Source organism: Hemibagrus wyckioides, linkage group LG05, assembly GCF_019097595.1.
Source record: "Hemibagrus wyckioides isolate EC202008001 linkage group LG05, SWU_Hwy_1.0, whole genome shotgun sequence".
NCBI lineage: Eukaryota > Metazoa > Chordata > Actinopteri > Siluriformes > Bagridae > Hemibagrus > Hemibagrus wyckioides.
In genome coordinates, this window is record NC_080714.1 from 8,872,317 (window position 1) to 8,891,758 (window position 19,442).

The 19,442-nt window shown below is 37.1% G+C and overlaps 1 protein-coding gene across 1 annotated transcript in view; it reads left to right on the plus strand.

The window, feature by feature from the left end:
* The window catches only part of plxnd1 (plexin D1), a 90,756-nt gene that overhangs the window by 6,296 nt on the left and 65,018 nt on the right, over positions 1-19,442 (plus strand). The window contains exons 2-5 of the mRNA XM_058388718.1: positions 1,080-1,256; positions 10,165-10,296; positions 13,693-13,793; positions 17,327-17,453. Coding sequence (XP_058244701.1) covers positions 1,080-1,256; positions 10,165-10,296; positions 13,693-13,793; positions 17,327-17,453 — 537 coding nt within the window. The remainder of the gene's footprint in view (positions 1-1,079; positions 1,257-10,164; positions 10,297-13,692; positions 13,794-17,326; positions 17,454-19,442) is intronic.

Genomic DNA, 19,442 nt, shown 5'->3' on the forward strand with positions numbered 1-19,442 from the left:
CACACACACCCATATCCACACACACACACTCACTCTCACACACACATACAAGACAGACACATGCACATGCACATATTCACAAACACAGACACATATACACACACACACACATACACATAAGCATGTGCATTTAGACATGTGTGTGTGTGTATATATATATATATATATACACCCATACACACACACACCCATATCCACACACACACACTCACTCTCACACACACATACAAGCATATAGTTTGTGTGTGTATATATATATATATATATATATATATATATATATATACACACATACACACACACATATGCATATACACACACACACATACAAACATACAAACACACACTCACATGTACATACGCATATACACACACACCAGGGGGGTGAGTAAGAAAAAAGAAAGAAGAGACATTAGGTCTGTCATTGCACTGATACACACCATCATGATCAGTTATCTAGAAGGACTTAAGTATAAAACATAACCATAAACCAGTTTTTTTTCCCCAGAAATACAGTAAACACCTCTGCACTGTCCTTTCATGTCTCAGCGACATGTGAACGGATACAACTCATAAACAGTCATATCATGGAACCAGCATCGTCTTTTGTAATGTTCAGCTGGAGTGTGACCAGGAGAATTTGATTTCCTTTTTCTCTGTGCATGTAGCATATCCTTTAAACAGGGGAGCAGCTCCTTTCTTAGGAATCTCATGGGAAACACCCCACCCAGCTCCCAGAGTCCCCCGCTCTCTCTAGTCCAACTGTGTATGTTTAACACACTAGCAACTAGCCGTAAATTTCCACCACCCTCTCAAGCTCTCAGCTCATGCGAGTCGAAATAAGTGCTCCTCTTAGCAAAACACTTCTACTGGGTCCCTTCATCTGTGATCTGAGGCTAGCTCAAATTATGTCTATCTAGCTAACGGTAGGGTCACTCCAGCTTTACAGTTGGACTGATTATAACAGAGGGACAATCAAGCGTGCTGATCCAAGTGACACGTATTTACAGTGAACTGACGAGTGTTTACTTGCTCTCATTTTTACTTTCTCTCTTTCTCTCTCTCTCTTTCTCTCTCAGCTTCATCAGGAGCAGCTGAATTGTGGCGCAGCCCACCTGCAGCATCCTCTGGCCCTGAGGAAGCCGATCAGAGCCGAGCCACTGTACGAGGCATCCGGGATCAGCTCGGTCGCCGTGGACAACATTCACAACTACACAGTGGTCTTCCTGGGCACCCTCAATGGACGGCTACGCAAGGTAGTACATTCAGTAACATTTGAACAAGAATGTGTGTAAAGCCTGGATGTGTCTTCATTTTGCCAGAGGCAGCAACATTTCTTAGTTGGATCGATGCTACACTCTCTCCAGCCAATCACAGGTATCTGTGAGCTCATGTATGAGGAAGAGGGATGATAGCACCTTCTTCTCAGTATGTTATAGATTCCTGTGGCTCTGGACAAGCAGCAGATTGAAAAGTCACGGTTGGTTCCGGTTGTAGGATGAGAGAAGCTGACTGGTGGGTTGAAATTGGAAGGTGACCAAATTGGGAGGAAAACTGGAAGGAAAAAAAAAAGAGTTTTCATGAGGGCATTAAGTCCAGTCAGCAACCTGAGCAGATTAAAGTGTCTGATAGTTGCTGAGGAGTTACATTTGTGTATGTGTGTGTTAGTTTTAGAAAACACCTCAACCGAGGTAGTATGTGTGTATGGGCGGGGTTTACGGATTTCTGTGAAAGCTTTGTTTTGTATCTAATGTTATCTGAGCTTTTTTAAGAGCCAGTCAGGGCTTATCAGATTTTAAGGCTTCTTGCTATATCACTTTGACCCCCATGTCTTTCTCTTTGTCTCTCTCTCTCTCTCACACACTCACACCTTTATGTCCCCATCTCAGGTTCTTGCCAGCAGAACACTCTGGTCTTGAAAGCATCTGCAGGCACCCTGCTTTCAGAGAAAGGAGAAAAATATTCCTTAATTAGGCGAAATTCCAACACCGTGCCTCATTCCCATACGGAGTCACCTCTCAGTGTGAGCTTCAAAGTCAGGGAAGAAATGCATGGGGTCGCTCCACGGCGTCGGAAAAATTCTATTAAACTGGAAGAGGCTATTGTTTCGCACAGGGCTTATATGCCTCTTATGAGACAGGACCTGTGTGGCTGCAGGCGTCCTGTTTTAGAAGTCCCAAAAAATAAATAACTTCTATGGTAGGATGCAGGCTGGCAGTAATTGCTTGCGAGGATTCTGTGCTGAGTCTGGAGTTAAGGTGTGTGTGTGTGTGTGTGAGAGAGAAAAAGAGGTGCAGTTTATAATAAGTAGTACGTGACCTGGGATGCACATCTGGTAGACGTGAAGTTTTGGAGAAATGAATATGTGTATGTGTGTGTGTGTGTGTCTGTGTGTGTGTGTGTGTGTGTAGGCCTTGTGGCTAGTTCTGTGGCTGCACTAATGGTTTTAGTGACGTTTGTAATGTGATTTGGGAGGGTGACTTGGAGATGTGTTAGTGCAGTCAGATTGAGTTACAGCTCAACCTCTGCTTACATGCCACTCTTAAAACCTGCTAATAGAATAACACACACACACGGGCACACACACACACTCAACTTTCCCTTCTCTCTTTCTATCTCTCTTCTCTCTCCTAATGAGTAAATCTGTCATATATAAGTCCAACTATAGACTTCAAACAGCCTCTAGTTATTTTTTTGTTTTCTTTGTTTTTTTTGTTTGTTTTTTTTTAACAGGCTTTATGAACATGCGTTTCTATAATACACACTCGTTATCCGTTTCCCTTTTGACTTGTCTTCCAATCCGTCTGCTTGTTTATTCTTTGTCCATTATGAGTAAGAAGAGCTTAAGAAGACTGGCAGAGTAGCTGATGTTCGCACTGGTGGAACTGGTGTTGTGCCTAAAGCAAAGTGTGACTGCGTTCAGAAAGCTTTGGATTGTAACATGAATGAAGTCTCATGCAGATGCAGCACTAACAGCTGGAGCATCATTTCAGCAGAAGAGATGCGACAATATAAGCACTTGTTATAACGCATCATTACTACATTACAATACAATCAACACTTCGCAAAGATCCTAAAGCTGAGTAGAAATAAATGTAATGTGGATCAGATTTCAGTCTGATGTTTCAACACGTGCAGTACTTTATTTCTTTCCTCTTTTGGCTCTTGTTGCTGTTTCTCTTTTTCTGTCTATTCTGGCAGCCACCAGTGTAAATGTACACTAATGATGGTGGCATATGCAGAAGCAGAAGTACAAATCATTCACAGATAGATTTATCTGTCCATCCATCTATTTACTCATCAATCCATCCATCCATCCATCCATCCATGCATTCATTCGTCCATTCGTCCATTCATCCATCCACCCATTCATCCATTAGTCCTTCCATCCATCCATCCATCCATCCATCCATGCTTCCATCCATCCATCTACCCTTCAACCTCTATACTGCATTTTGTATATTTTACAGTTCCATCCATTCATCTATCCATATGTTCATCTACCCATCTTTCCATCCATTTGTCCATCCATCCACCCATCCATCCACCCATCCATCTATCCAGCCAGCCATCCATCCATCCATCCATCCATCCATCCATCCATCCATCCCTCTACCCTTCCATCTCTGCATTCTGTTTCTTAAGTTCCATCTATCCATCCATCTATAGATTCTATCTGTTACTCTTCAAGTTTCTTCCATCCATCTATCTGTACATCCATCCATCTATCCATCCATCCTTCCATCCATCTCCCATTCTGCCTCTTAATCACGCCAACCAGCACATGTATGGAACATCCCATCCTCAGTCTCCACCAGACATTTCAATGTACATCAGCAGCTTTCCAGTGTTTGTCTTTTTCTGTGTTTGTCTGTTTTCCACTTCCCTTCTGTCTCTCTGCAAGGACCATCTAAACCAAAATAGACCCTTTGATTTGAATCACACAAACACACACACACATACACACACACACACACACACACACACACAAATGCACATGCGCCTAGCCTGTTGCAGCTGAGTGACTATGAAAGAAAGAGTTCTTTTGATGTGCTGGAAGCTAGACACCCTGACCCTGTAGCAGAGCAGGTGTTCAAGTGTGAGTGAGTGTGTGTTTTTTTGTTTTTGTATTGTTTTATTTGTGTGTTTTGTGACTTCATGGAATTTCCAGTATAATGATTCATTGTCCTTTCTGTGCTACCGCATCTGGACAGACTCTCCCATACGCGCATCTGTATGTGTGTGTGTGTGTGTGTGTTTGCTTCCCAAAATTTACATTTGCATTTACATTTTCGTTCAGATTTACATCTATTTGTTTAGTAGACCTGTTTATCCAAAGTGACTTACAGTTGAGACAAGTCTGAGCACATAGCAGGATTCTTCCCTGAGCTGCCATTTAGCTTTTTACTACTGATTAGAAGAAAACAGGGATCTAACTGGCCCAAACACTGACCAATGTGTTAGCCAATCACAGACATCCATCATATTTTTTTCCTCTTGGCTATATTTGCTCTTAAATGCTTGAAATTAATTAGTAAACACACAAAATATGGCTAATAGCATCCAAGCTAGGGGCATGGAGACATTAAGGGCAATCAAATAATTTAGTTAAAGTTACTTTAATTACTTTTTTAATGAACATTTGACTTCTTCTATAATTTGGGTAACAGTGTTGTAACTCTCAAAGTGCTCTCAAAGCCTTTAAATCCTTATAAATATATAAAACTCAAAGAGAGAGCTTACTTTTCTTCTTCTTGTTGTCAATTGGTGAGCCAGTGCTATGTGAACTAAAATAACCTATAAAGGATAACTCATACCACATCCTAACATAATAAAAATAATATTTTAAATTATTTTACAGATTATATTTCAAGGTCAATGACCTTGTCGTTTTAGTGGCAGGTGGAAATGCTGTTTTCTAAGCACCGTAGAAAGGGTTTATTAATATTTTCTAATTATTTCTATCTGGAAAAAGGCTCAAAAGGTATTGGAATAGATACATCACCTATGATTTACTTTACACACACAGCTAACACTCTATTTATTAGAAATGTCTGCTCATTTATGCAGTTATCCAATCCGGCAGTCACGTCCCCAGAATAAACAAACTAATTGAGTTTAATTAATTTAAACGTGTATATCGGTTCCACTTGATTGAACTGAATAACATTAACACAGTTTGTTTTCGTACAGCCGACGTTATTAGATCACGTATTTTCAAACAAAACCAAACACTGAGCTGAAAATCAACCCAACAACTCTGGTGTTTTGCAACAGACACGTTAGCGCCGTTCTATTCTACCATGCATGTTTCAATGACCTAAATTTATAGTCATAGTTTTCAAATCTCTTGTAATTATGAAACCGTTTATACGACGTGAATTGATCACGTTCACTCTACGTCATTTAATCTGGGGATTAGAAAATAGGAAAAAAAATTAAAAAGTAAAATTCGGAAATAATTAAAAATTGTAGAAATCAGTTTTGTTTAAATGTTTTAATTATTATTATTTTTTATTTCAAGTTTTTAACCATTGATTTCGTCGCAAAGCAACTTTACAGGAATATAAAATTTCAGCATATAAATTCTAAAATGTTTAGTTTAAATATTTAAATGTATATTTATTTTAGTATATGCAGTGACATCAGGTTTTGCTGAGAAATGCAATATTTTATGCAAACAAAACTGAATGTTTTTTTTTATTTCTCAATTAAAATTAAAATTTATAAAATTCAGTTGAAAAAAATTGCTTTTGTTTCAGTGTAGCAGCAATAAACTGCATTAATTTATACAGGCTGTAGAAGTCAAGAGCTTTTCCCATGAAACAGAATGTGGGAAATGTGGGCGTGGCGTCTTTCAAGGCTGGTTTGAGTATTTCAGAAAGAGTTAATGTGTTGAATTTTTCACATTTACACAGAAAGTAACCTCCAGTAAGCAGCAGTTTGTTGAGTGGACCAGCCTTGTTGTTGAGTAAGGTCAGAGAGACAGGCTGACAGGAAGTCAAATACCTGCTCTTTGTAACTACAACCGAAAACACAATGCATTAAATCTTCAGGGGGGAGGGGGGGATATGCAAGAACAGCAGAACACCACATCCTTTCAGCCAAAAAAATGGAATCAGAGTCTAAAGCATGTTATAATGTAAATTGTTTAAACCACATGGACAGAGCTGAGACTGCCGAGCACCGCAGTCCATATCAATTTAATCATACTGTGAATGCATCTGAATGGTTTGTAATGAGCAGGAGCACATGATCGTTAAATAAAGAGCAGTTGTGGCTCCGCGGTTAGGATTCTGTCTTAGTGACTGGAAAGTAGTGAGGCTTTCCAGAGAGCTGCTCTTAACCCCGACCCTTAAACACTGAACTAAACTAGTTTAGATTCATTTGTGCCTCATTTGTATTTCTTTTTTTCTTTCGACTGAAAAAAACTCTGTCAAACGAATGTGGGTAAATGTATAAGTTTCTAGTCTGGTCTACAGCGACGAGACGTCGTCTGTAATTCTCTCACGCTTTGCGTTTTGCAGCACACATGTTTAACTCAGCTGCAGCAGTTTTCACACTGTGTTTTATACGCTGCGGTCGTGTTTTCAGTCAGTTTTTTTCCCATGCTGCTTTTTGTGTGGCATAATAGTGAGGTGGTAAAGGATCGTAAACCACATGTCATAGGCTTAGCCTGAGTCATTTGTGTCTTTCCAAATGATTTTAAGTGGAAATTGTGTAATAGATATGTGGAAAACAGCTAGAGATGATTATATGTTTAGGATTGCTTCCAGAAGCAAATCATCATTTTCTCCGTAAATGTTTTTTTTTTTGTTACTATTATTATTATTATTTTAATTTATCCACTCTACCACTCTTCTAGCTGTTGAAATTTAGAGAGATATTTCTTACACTAATAAATATTTAACTCTCCAACACACAGTTTCCAGAAAGATTTCTAATGTAAATATACAGTAATTTCACTACGCTATACAACAGAACGCTGAAGTCGGACTTACACAGTGCTCAATAGAACAATGTTAAATACTTAAATATCCTTTACCTTATATTTAATCGGTTAATTCATGCATACTTGATGCTAAGTTTACTGAAAAAGAAAGTCATACATTACAAGAAAAGTTTAATTCTTCCAGCATGTTCCAGCTTGTGGTATATACTTAGGCATTTTGTGTAACATTCACTTTGCACAGTGTCTTCCACACAGCTTAGTCCTTTCTCTTTAAGCGCAACAACTCGAAAGGACAGACCTGATCTCTGTCAATGTGACAAAAATCTCGATCCAGGGCTCTTCACATGAGTGCAGATCTGTTCTGTAGATTAGAGCGCTTCAGTGAGCTGGTGCTGTGCAAGCAGTGTAAGGCTGATTGCGTGCTTAGCGTTGAGTCAGGAAGCATTTCGGTTTATCCTTTTGCACGCTGGCTTTTATATGGTGCCCTCTTTTCAAATCTGTCTGTTTGTTTGATACAGCCAGGAAATGTACAGGGAAGTAGTAGCTCAGTGCTTATGATGTTGGACTCCTGAACTACTGAATGGTTGTGAGTTCAGATCCCAGCACTGCTAAACTGATCCTTAACCCTCAACTACTCAGCTGTATAAATGAGATAAAAGAAAGCCCCTCTGGATAATGACGTCTGCTAAATACTGTAAATATAATAATTTAGGAACCAGATAAAAGCCACAGAGTTATTGCTCTGACCCCAAAGTTTCTTTCTATAACTTCACACCCTGATGTGTTTCATTCCTCATATACCACAGCAATTTTCAACCAGTTACAATTTTCCATTTATTAATAACAAATTGTATTGGAATGTTAAACACATACTATACATCAGGTTGTTAAATAATATTTGTGTTTTTTTTTTTTTAATAAAAACTTCTCAGGATAAAAATGATTATGTCTTGTTTAATAATAGCCAGAAATATTTATATAGAAAATTGTTCAACAGCTTCTGACCAGTCAGAATCGAGCAAAATCAAATTTTCAAAATGTATTTTATTGACCACATACACAACCATAAACAGTAGGAGATGCAGTGAATTGCTGTTTTCGACTGACATGAAAAAAAGAAAGAAAAGAAATATGAATAGAATTTCAATTAATATGGTATTTAACTACACAGGTAGTAAAGGGGAATAAGATTTAAAAAATGTACAATATATTCATATCATCAGTACATCAGTAGTTATTGTACTGTATTCATATGCTATATTTTTGTCTATTAATTTTTCCTCTGTTTTATTTAATTTAATTAATTTAATTTAATTTTATTTTATTTTGACTCTATTTCTATAACACGGACAGTCATGAAAAGCATTTCACTGCATTTCATACTGTGTAATAAGTAATAAATTCTGAATTTGAATACAGATTCTCATTGCAATGGGGTAAAGTCAATAAGAATTCTATAACTCTATAAAAATCCGAGAAAAGAATATCATCCTTCCGCTCCACCACTGTGAGTTAATTCTGTAGTTTTCACAGATTCTGGATCCATTTCACATTCACATCAAATTTGCATCTGAGTAGATAATCAACAGTTAGCTTCACATCGCTTCAGGCTCAGAACAACAATTAACACCTTTAACTCTACTGAACCGTATTACACGTTACTGCCGTTTGGATTGTTGAGGTTTAATAGTCACCTTTTCACATGTGTCAAACACTCTGTATATTCTACTAATCGTCATTGTATTGCAGCATTTATTATGATGACCATGTTTAAAAAAGTGTGTGTGTGTGTGTGTGTGCAGTGTTTGTGATTTCATTCATAAATCTTTATGACTGTGATTTGGTCATGACAAATTTCATTTGCATGGCTATTAAGATACCATGATTCTCTTACTGTTCCTTATGACGCCATGAGGGTACAGTGCTGCTGGTAATGCCCTGATAATAACTGTATATTTTATTTATAAAATAAATATATAATATAATATAATATAATATAATATAATATAATATAATATAATATAATATAATATAATATAATATAATATAATATTATACTATTTTTTATTTTATATAATAATAATAATAATAATAATAATAATAATAATAATAATAATAATAATAATAGGCTATAATTGTAAAACACGTTCAGTGAAAACAAAGATATAATTTAAAGGCAGCCAGTCATCCAAGTTATATTCAGTTCAGAAACAATGAAGCTAATGTAAGGGATTAGTAAGTAAGGGGAAGTTACAGCTAACGGTTTAGCATGGAGCAACGTCGACTTCAGTACACACTCACCTCAGAATACACTGAGAGGTTCGTAAAGTAACCGGAAGACTTCATAATGAAAAACGGCGCAGATAACCCAGACCTGTATAATTATCTAAATGAATTCAGAATATTCATATTTGTATGAATTCTGATCGTTCAATTAACAAATGTGATCTAAATACAAATAAATTTCGCTCCACACTTCCTACCTGAACCACACCGTGAGGAAGAGTGTGACTCTGACTTCCGCCTGGCTGCTATTGTTTCTTCATAGATAACACTGTGCTCACATGTGAGCATCCTGCACATCCTAAAACAGGAAGCGGAAAGAATTGTGATTTTTCATCTCTGCCTGTACAAATCTGCTGATTTCTATAATTAGCTCAGTTGCCTGAGTAGCTTTGCGCAGACTCGGGAAGCTTGTTCAAGCATGATTGAAATAAATAAATGAATAAACAAATAAACAAGCAAATAAATAATTAAGTTAAATTAATAATTAAATCATTCTACTCCTTAGAAAAAACCTTATTTATTTATTTGCTTGTTTATTTGTTTATTCATTTATTTATTTCAGTCATGCTTGAACAAGCTTCCCAAGTCTGCACAAAGCTACTCAGGCAACAGAGCTAATTATAGAAATCATCAGATTAGTTAATCAAGCAATTAATTAATTAAACAAATAGCCAACTAACAAACTAGCTTAATAAATAAATAAATAAGGACATTTCTAGTGAATAGAAACTTGACACAAAATTTACAACTGCCCATTTTATATTTCAAAAAATTGAGAAAAATGTAGATCCTAAATGTAGATCCTAAATGTAGTGATTTATATTTGCACTTGACTGCATTAGGAAATGTTACTGAATATTAATTCATTATCAGTGAAGTGATTGGTTATGACTGTGCTAATTCTTTACGTTGTCTCTTCTATACAGCTGTCTCTACTCCGCAACCTTTCAGTGGCCAATCAGTGGTCTCTGAGGCTTCCAGGGGGAGAACCGGTGCATCACGTGATGACCTTTGACCCGAATGACAGGAACTACTTGTATCTCATGACAAGTCACCATGTGAGTAATGTATGAGGATTTACATCGGCAGCTTTCAACCATATCATCTCAGCCAAAAATGAACCTATATGAAGTAGTTGCTTCCTAAAATGAAGCTAACAACTGATAATGAAGCTAATAACTGATTTTTGAAGAAACGTTGATTTTAAGGAAAAAGTCTTATAAAAAAAAATGATTTTGAAGGAAAAATAATTATGGGGAGAATAAATGATTTTCAGGAACAATTGATTTTGAAGAAGGAAAAATAGTTTTAAAGAGAAAAAATATTTAGATGTTCTGGATAGGGGAAGGGTAACGCTCAGAATTTTTCTAGAAAAAAATATTTTGAGGAGAAAAATGATTTGTGGGAAAGATTGATTTTGAGGACAAAAAAAATGATTTTAAAGAAAAAATTAGATTAGAAAAACATTTCTTTTTAATGTGAAAAAAAGAAATAAATATTATGAGTTAAAACTTTTGAGATTATAAAAATGTTATAAATGAAGTTATAAGCTACTATTAAACAAGAGTTGAAAGTACTTATCTCTGTCTCTCACTCTGTCTCTGTATTTGTCTGTCCCTCTGTCTCTCTCACTCACTCACCTGCTCTTTCTCAAAGACAGGCAGAGTGATAGGGAGACAGAGAGGAAAAAGTTTGTGAGAGTGTGTGTAAAAGAGAGAGAGAGACATAGTGTAAAAGAGAGACAGAGTGTGAAAGAGAAACAGTGTGAGAGAGAGGCAGAGTGTGAGGGAGTATGTGAAAGAAAGTGAGAGAGACAGAGTGTGTGTGAGAGAGAGAGAGAGAGAGAGAGAGAGAGACAGAGTGTGTGAGAGAGAGACAGAGGACAGAGTGTGAAAGAGACTGAGAGAGAGAGAGAGACAGAGACAGAGAGACAGTGTGAGAGAGTGTGTGAGAGTAAGAAAGAGACAGAGTGTGTGAAAGAGAGGTAGAAAGAGGCAGATTGTGGGAGAAAGAGTGAGATAGAGACAGAGTGTGTGTGAGAGAGACAGAGAGAGACAGAGAATATAAGAGAGAGAATGAAAAAGTGTGTGAGAAAGAGACAGACAGACAGAGTGATGGAGAGTGTGTGAGAGAGAGTGAGAGAGAGACAGAGTGTAAGAGAGAGTGAGAGAGAGATAGAGCGAGAGTGAGTGTGAGAGAGAGATGGAGAGACAGATAGGGAGGGAGAGATTGACAGAGTGTGTAAGAGGGAGACAGAGTGATGAAGAGTGTGTGAGACAGCGAGAGAGAGAGAGTGTGTGTGTGTGTGTGTGTGTGTGTGAGAGAGAAAGACAGACAGAGTAATGGAGAGTGTGTGTGTGTGTGTGTGTGTGTGTGTGAGAGAGAGAGAGAGAGAGTGTATGTGTGTGTGTGTGTGAGAGAGAGAGAGAGAGAGAGAGAGCAAGACAGACAGACAGACACACACACAGACAGAGTGTGTAAGAGGGAGACAGAGTGATGAAGAGTGTGTGAGACAGCGAGAGAGAGAGAGTGTGTGTGTGTGTGTGAGAGAAAGACAGACAGAGTAATGGAGAGTGTGTGTGTGTATGTGTGTGTGTGTGTGTGAGAGAGAGAGAGAGAGAGTGAGACAGACAGACAGACAGACACACACACAGACAGAGTGTGTAAGTGTGTGAGAGAGAGACAGAGAGACAGACAGAGAGTAGGGGGAAATGCACATACACATTAGACCCTGAAAATAGATTATGTTTATCAATAATCCCTGCTGATCAAATTATTCTCATCAATTATGTCTGGAAATATAATTACATTATCAATTAGACTCCCTTACTTAGATTTTGAAAAGTCAAATCACGGCGTAACTTTATTTCCGTTTTCACTGAAGCGCCGCCACAGAACCTCTGATCCTGTTGGCTGTGGATTTGTACAGTCTCTCCTTTTCACCCATGCTCAAACACATTTCTTTTTATAGTGGCTTTGTGTGATGTGGAATGTAAGAGGAGAGGTTGTTAGGCATGTCGTATCAGAGTGCGCCGTTTATTGCGAGGTGTGAAATTGAACGTGAATGCCGAGTCGTGTGACAGATCAATGTGTGAGCCCGAGGCACATGAGAACCGCAGCCATACAAAACTGAGATATGACCTGACAAGCTGCCTGAGCATATGTTGTGTGTGTCGGGTGTGTGTGTGTGTGTGTTTGTGTCTTTGTGTGTTTAAGGGCATTCGCTGTAGGCTGCATGGCTAACAATATTATTAGTGTTAATTTATCAACACACAACCAGTCAAAGGTGCATCAACACCTGGACTTTTTACCATTTTATTATTATTAAAGACCAAACTAAATGTGTAGCAATAAATAAAAATATTGAACTAAAGTTCCAACAAAGTACGATTAATAACACGGCTACTAATAAGATTTTAAAGCAGAGGTTTTTATACACATCACAGTCAATCATTAGCAGGTGATTATATGCTCCCGAGTATTTTCTGGATGCAAAAATAATTTGCATTTTATGTAAATTTCTATTTATGCAAAAAAAAACTCTCTGGCTAATTAAATACAGTATGTGTACATTTACATGCTTAATAAACCCAAGAATCTAGTCTTGGGATGGTATTAGAAAATGTTGACAGACTTTTAAAGGATGGTTTGTTGGAAAATTGTTTCTCTGTCGTTTAATTGAGAGAACAGCACATGCTGTCATAAATAATGGTCTAGTTGTCACTTGTCAGCATTAAAACCAGCAAAGTAATATACTTTTAATAGAGGAGTAATAGAGGAGAAAAAAAGGAACTGATTTTGAGGAGAAAAAAAATATTTTGAGAAACAAAAATTGATTTTGAGGAAAAAACTTTTGAGAGTATAATTATTATTTATTATTTTGAGGAAAGGATTGAGGGGGAAATTGGATTGAGAAAAAATAGTTTAGAAGAGTAATTGAGGGAGAAAAACAATTTTTAGTTGAGAAATAAAAAAAAACTTTTTGGGGGAAAACAAAAAAAAGTAGGATTGTGCAGAAAACTAGTGAGGGGAAACAAAGAAGAAAAAAATATTTTTAGAGGAAATTGATTAAAGAAAAAGACTTAAAGGAATAAATTGTTTTAAAACTGATTTAAAACAAACAATTTTAAGGAAAATATATTAAAAGAATATATTTAAAAAATGGATATTGAGGAGGAAAAAATATTTAGAGGAAAATTCTAGAAAGAATTTAGGACAAAAAAACATTTTGGCGAGAAAAAAGTTGTAAAAGGTTTATAAAGAAAACTGACATGTATATCATATTGACACATAAATCAGGAAACAAGCTTTTTAAGGGATGACAAAACAGGACATTACCAAGTTGCTAACTTTGAAATACAGTGTATAATATAGATTTTTTCAATTTAAATAATCTTTATTTAACGAGAATGCTGAAATATATTTTGACTCGTGTTGCTTATGTTAACTTCTAGCTCTTGCGGGTGCGAGTGTCCGGATGTGGCCAGTACACGTCGTGCAGTGACTGTCTCAGTGCCAGCGATGCTTACTGCGGCTGGTGCACACTCGAAAGCAGGTAAAAAATCCACTTCAGATTTTCTTTCCTAACAAATCGACCAGAAATATACGACAGATACACTGTATATCACACGACACTAACGTATACACACAATATACACTGTCATCTCAGCACCTTATTATTAAGGTTTAGCAATTTTCGCTCCCTCGATAATCCACATTTGTTTCACCATCACTCAAATATCACACACATTTCACAACTGCACGCTTTCCTAAGACAAGTGATAATGTTTCATTTACATGAAGCCACATGCCAGATGGTTAAACCCAAAGCAATTTAAAAGTGTGATACAGTCCAATCCAAAAACAGATCCGACTGGCTTCATATTCATTTAAAAAATCTATTTATACTTATATTTAATGCTGTGGAACATCAGAAATTGAAGTTAGTTCCTGTTATCACTTACACTATAGCAGTTATTTCCTCACTAGCCTTTTTTTTGCTACAGCAAAAGCTGTCAAAAGCTGTCTTTTCCTAGGATAGAAAACTAAAAAGTAGGGTTTCACAGTCCCTATAGGATTCCATGATTTTGCGATCACACAAATTATCACAAAATCAATTAAAGCTTTTTTAAACGAACAGAAATCTTCGGCAGATTTGGTCTGAGACACCACTGAGTCACGTGACTTCACCACACACATTCAGGCAAATCCCTCTTCCATTGAACATGAGTAGAGCTTTCACAGAAAGTCATTACATACTGTATGTGTCTTCAGCAGTAGCAGTTTAGAAGAAGAATCCTGTGCTTGTAATTTTTGCAAATTCTTCTTTAATGCAAAATCAAGCAATTTTGGCTGCAACAATCATAGAAAATCTTGAGGGAACTGACTGTTATGGGGGAAAAGATCAGCCAAAAAAAAAAAACGTGCAATATTATTTTAAAAAATGTAAAGAATTTAAAGCAATTTAAAGAAATCTGTTTATGAGGAGCATCTGCTATAAAAGTTGCTCGATTAAGTTATGTGAGCTTATTTCTTCTCTTTAACCCCAATCGTCGTGACAAGTGTTGAGTACTGAATTGAAGTTTCGAAAAATGAAAATGATTGTAATCCATCGTCTTGACTAGTTGTGAGTTGAAGCAAAGCTTATCTTCGAGGCAGCAGGTGAGCTTTCATTTCTAATGTTTTACAGTGTGTAGCAACAGTAACCTGTCATGTGGCTTACAGACACACTGATCCTTTATTTACACACCGATCAGGAACTGAATCCGGATGGTGTTTCAGCAATGAGCTCGAATTCGAGAATACAAGTGTACGTAAGGATCTCTGAGAAAAATGGAAGATCTGAAACCCTCGTGCCGAATCTCCCGCCCCGTTTTTGGTTCATCTGACTTTCTGACAAAGGCCTGTTGATGTTGCGACCACACTAGCTCATTCAGGGAGAAATGTCAGAGCAGACTGGGAATCTTTTTATCCGAGTGCACTTGCATGTGCACTGGAGTGTGTAATGCGCATACTGAGTACATACGTGATGTCTACGTTCCACTGGCTTTGAAGATGTGAGGCATTATAGTGCACCAGATGTTAAACATGCAAATCTTAGCATCATTTCTATTGTGGTTGTGTGTGTGGGGGGGGTAAAGTCATGCAAGGTCAACATGCTGGGCCTGAAGTCTGAGCTTCACCTCAACTGACTCAGTGTTTAATGGAGTCATTATTAATCGAATTATACTGCAAGTCATTTCCTTAATCATCCCCAATCCATGCTATTCGAGAGTTCATATTAAACTTCTGCTTTTCTTTTTTTTTTTTTTCTTTTTTTTTTACAGTACTAAATATACCAGTACTTCATACTTGAAAAGAAAGCAGTTGTTGTTTTGTATGGAAATGTATTCGTTCTCTATGGAAACGTAATCAATTCTTATTAATGCTTCAGCTAGGAGACCAGGATAGGTCTTACAGTTTACAGGAAAGAGTTGCAGATTTACTGTGTGAAAGTAATATTCGGATATTTTCATTCATTTTGAAACAAAAAATGACGTAATTAATGGTTAATGATTTCCTTTTGGATGAGGTAATGACTCTTGTGAATAAGATTTGCTCTGCTTTGTGATGCTGACTTTTATTTGGAGGTATAAAATAATCAAATGAAACTCCATACGCTTTGGAAAAGCATTGTGTGTGTGTGTGTGTGTGTGTGTGTGTGTGTGTGTGTGGATGTGTGTGTCTGGGGGATTTTTCAGTCATGTTAGTCTCATTCTTTTCTATTTTCAGCAGCTGAGCTGACCTCTTGGCTCTGACCGTCTCTGAGCTCCTGTACTCCTGTAAAAGCTCAGACATTCACACACACACACACACACACACAAACTTGGTAGGTCTGTTCCTAAATCCTAAGCTATCAAACAGGATTCCTTTGCCTCATGTAGAAGCTGTTTTTGTATTTTTTTTTGTTTCATGTTTCATAACAATGAGCAAAATATCAGTTTTTTAAAGTATTATTTTGGGGGATTTCTACTTGACTTGAGTGTTACAGAAACTAAATACTTGTTATGTTACCTAATTATGTCTCTTCTGGCTTTATTTATAGTGCTTCAGCGTACTTGTTATAAACCTCTTCTGATTTACATTTCAATTTGCCTGTACGTTTAAAAGCAGCGACCTTTTGACTTTGACTCGAGTATGTTTTTGTGTGGAAGCTTTTGACACTGTGTTTTCCATTTAAATATCATTTCTCAGTACTTTCCCCACCCCTGGTTAGTAGGCTATTGTGGGATACACTGGCTATAAAAAGAGAAATTCCTGTAATATCTGAAGGATTAGACAGAGCACGAGTGATCTGTTTTGATCACATATAAAAAGTACGGAGTCGTGAGAAGAACACAAACGCTTGTTCAAACCTTAATACTGTTCATTTTCTCAGACCACACGTCGCTCCGAAATATCTCAAAGTCGTTATAAACTTATATAAAGTAAATGTTTCGTTAAATTAAAATAACAGCGTCGCCTAAAAAGCAGGGCTTAATTATAAACTAAGTGTGTGTGAGATTCTGTTTTCCCTTCCCATAAAAACTAACTGGGGTCTACTGTAGTTTAAGGGCAGTGTGACCTTGGTTTGTGTGTGTGTGTGTGTGATAAGGGGAGTGGGAAAGTATGCGTGTGGGCAGTGTAAAATGGAGCAATGACCGGGAATATTTGGATTACCATTTGTAACATAAGTCACAATAAAAGGCCTCTGTCTAGAAGGGAATTCCATGTCTGATAGACCCACTCTCATCCACACACACACACTTACCCATGTATAGATAAAGACTGGTCTTGTTAGCCTTTTTAATGGAATTAGCAGCACTCTGATCTCAGTGCCAGGGGGGCTGTTGTCATGGGAACGTGTGTGAGAGGAATCAAACCCACACCCGTGTTGAAGATCGGTGTCTGTGCATTTTCAAAACTGCCCTGTCTGTTGATAAGAGGTTACATATATAATGGATGCACTTTGTGCGCCTGCCCTCTGGCTGTCTCTCACTTATTTATTTGGTTTTGTTTTTTTCTTTCGGTGTCACCTCGATTACCCATAATCCTCTATGGTCTGTGCAGGTGCTCAGTTCAGCAGGAGTGTTCCAGTGGCGTGGCTCATTCATGGATCAGTATGGGTGAAGGGCCACAGCAGTGTCCTTCCATGACCTTTACTCCAGCCGAGTTCAGCCGGACGGCCAACAATACGGTAATCGACATGTGCAGAAAAGTTCACGTTCAAAATGATGACATTTTCTAGTGCTTCGTCTTTCTTGCCGCAAAGATCATGATCATCGATAAAAAGGCAATTCAAAACACTTACTTTAAACATAAATAAATAAATAAATAAATTAATTAATTAATCAAAATAATAATAATAATAATAATTACTACTACTACTACTACTAAAAATAATAATAATAATAAAAATTATATCTAGGAAACTTAATATATCTTGAATGTAGTCAAAATGATCCAGTATTTCTACTATATCTATATCTGGATATATTTTATTATTTTATTTTTATTTTTTCATAAGCATGAATTATCATTATAATATATATATAGCTATATTGCACTCTTTTAATAGGAGAAATCCCAACTCATTTTGACTAAATGCAAATTTTTTTAACTTATTAATACTGATTTCATCATCTAGAGTAAATAACACTCTTAGCAAGCTTTCAGACAAATATGAATCGCTTTATTTATTTTATTTTTTTTGTTGAACTGGCAACAACTTTGTACACAGCAAGACAGCCTACGCAAGATTATACAATAAAGTAAACCATTTCCACACGAAATATATTTTCCTAAAGTTGAGATAAGTATTCTGAAGCTTCCCCCCCCCCTCTAGCTATTTACTAGAATTAAGCCACAATGACATCTGATGGGTTTTCCCTGACCACCACTTCCCTGTAATGCAGTCCACTCTGTGCCTTCGGTTATATGTATAAAGAATCTAGTAAAAGTTCAGCGCACAAAGTTTTTTCGGTGAAACAGGACGTTTATGACAAATGTTTTCAGAAAAGTGTATTTTCACGGACTGATTGAAATCATTCTGCTGAGAAAAATCCATACAGCAAGAGGTGGGATAAAATGTTTCAACAATCCATCCACACAAAAAGTACACTCCACTGCTGCGGCTGTGATTCATTCTGAGGTCATTATGACTAGACCCAAGTCCGTACAAAGCCTACATTCTTCACTGTGAGAACTCTTGACCCTGGGTAAACAATAAAATTTACATATTACATAATTTTGCATTAATACGGAGTGTAATATTAAACAGTTTTGTGTTAGGATCGACAATTTAAATGATTTCAGGTACAATCTAAATAACCTCTGGTAATATCTCCGGGATGTTTGCATAAAACTGGTGCAAAAAAAAAAAAAAGTACTCGAAGTGTGTTTCATAAACTTAGTATACTTAGTATATTATATGATCTGAATGCTGTGGAGCTGGCAGAGGGGCAATATCTTATTTATTATTCTTAACTTATTCATTCCTGCTTGGATTGAAATATTTTCCAGCCATCTGTGTAGCAAGGTTGTTATCTCTCTAAGAATAAAGTGTAATCTTGCAGCTTTGCAAGTTTTTATCCAAAATCTCCTCAAAGCCAGTTGAAATAAAATTGATTCATATTTTACGTTTTATTGAACAGGCAAACGCTGCTGTAGGCTTCCGTATATCAGACTCTCTTATCGTAAATCCTGTCATCCTCAAAAAAAAAAAAAAAAGCTGCCTTAAATCCGGGGATATTATAAACCGTCACCTGACTGTAGCTGGGGACGTTAATAATTGAAATCAGAAACACGTGGCTGAAATTCAGCATGATGACATCCCTGTAGAGCTGAAATAACAAAAATTCTCCCAGTTTATGGTGTCTGGCTCGGCCATGTTCACGCTCTCTAGCTTTGGAATAGTTTTACAGATGTATTTTCCCAGTGCAAGTGGGTTACCCCCTCTCTGATGGATCCCCCAGCTGTCCGTCATTCAAGGCTACAGGAAACAGCACCAGGCCCTTGCTTTAGCTTCAGCGCAAACAGGAAACAGGAAGCAGGAAGCCGGCGCCACTGTTAGGAAGTGCTCCAAGTCAACGACAATAGCATGCAGGGTGGAGAGAAAGAGAGAGAGAGGAAAAGAGAGAGACTGAAAAATGTCGGCTTATTCTATGACTTCAGCCAGCAAGCGTCT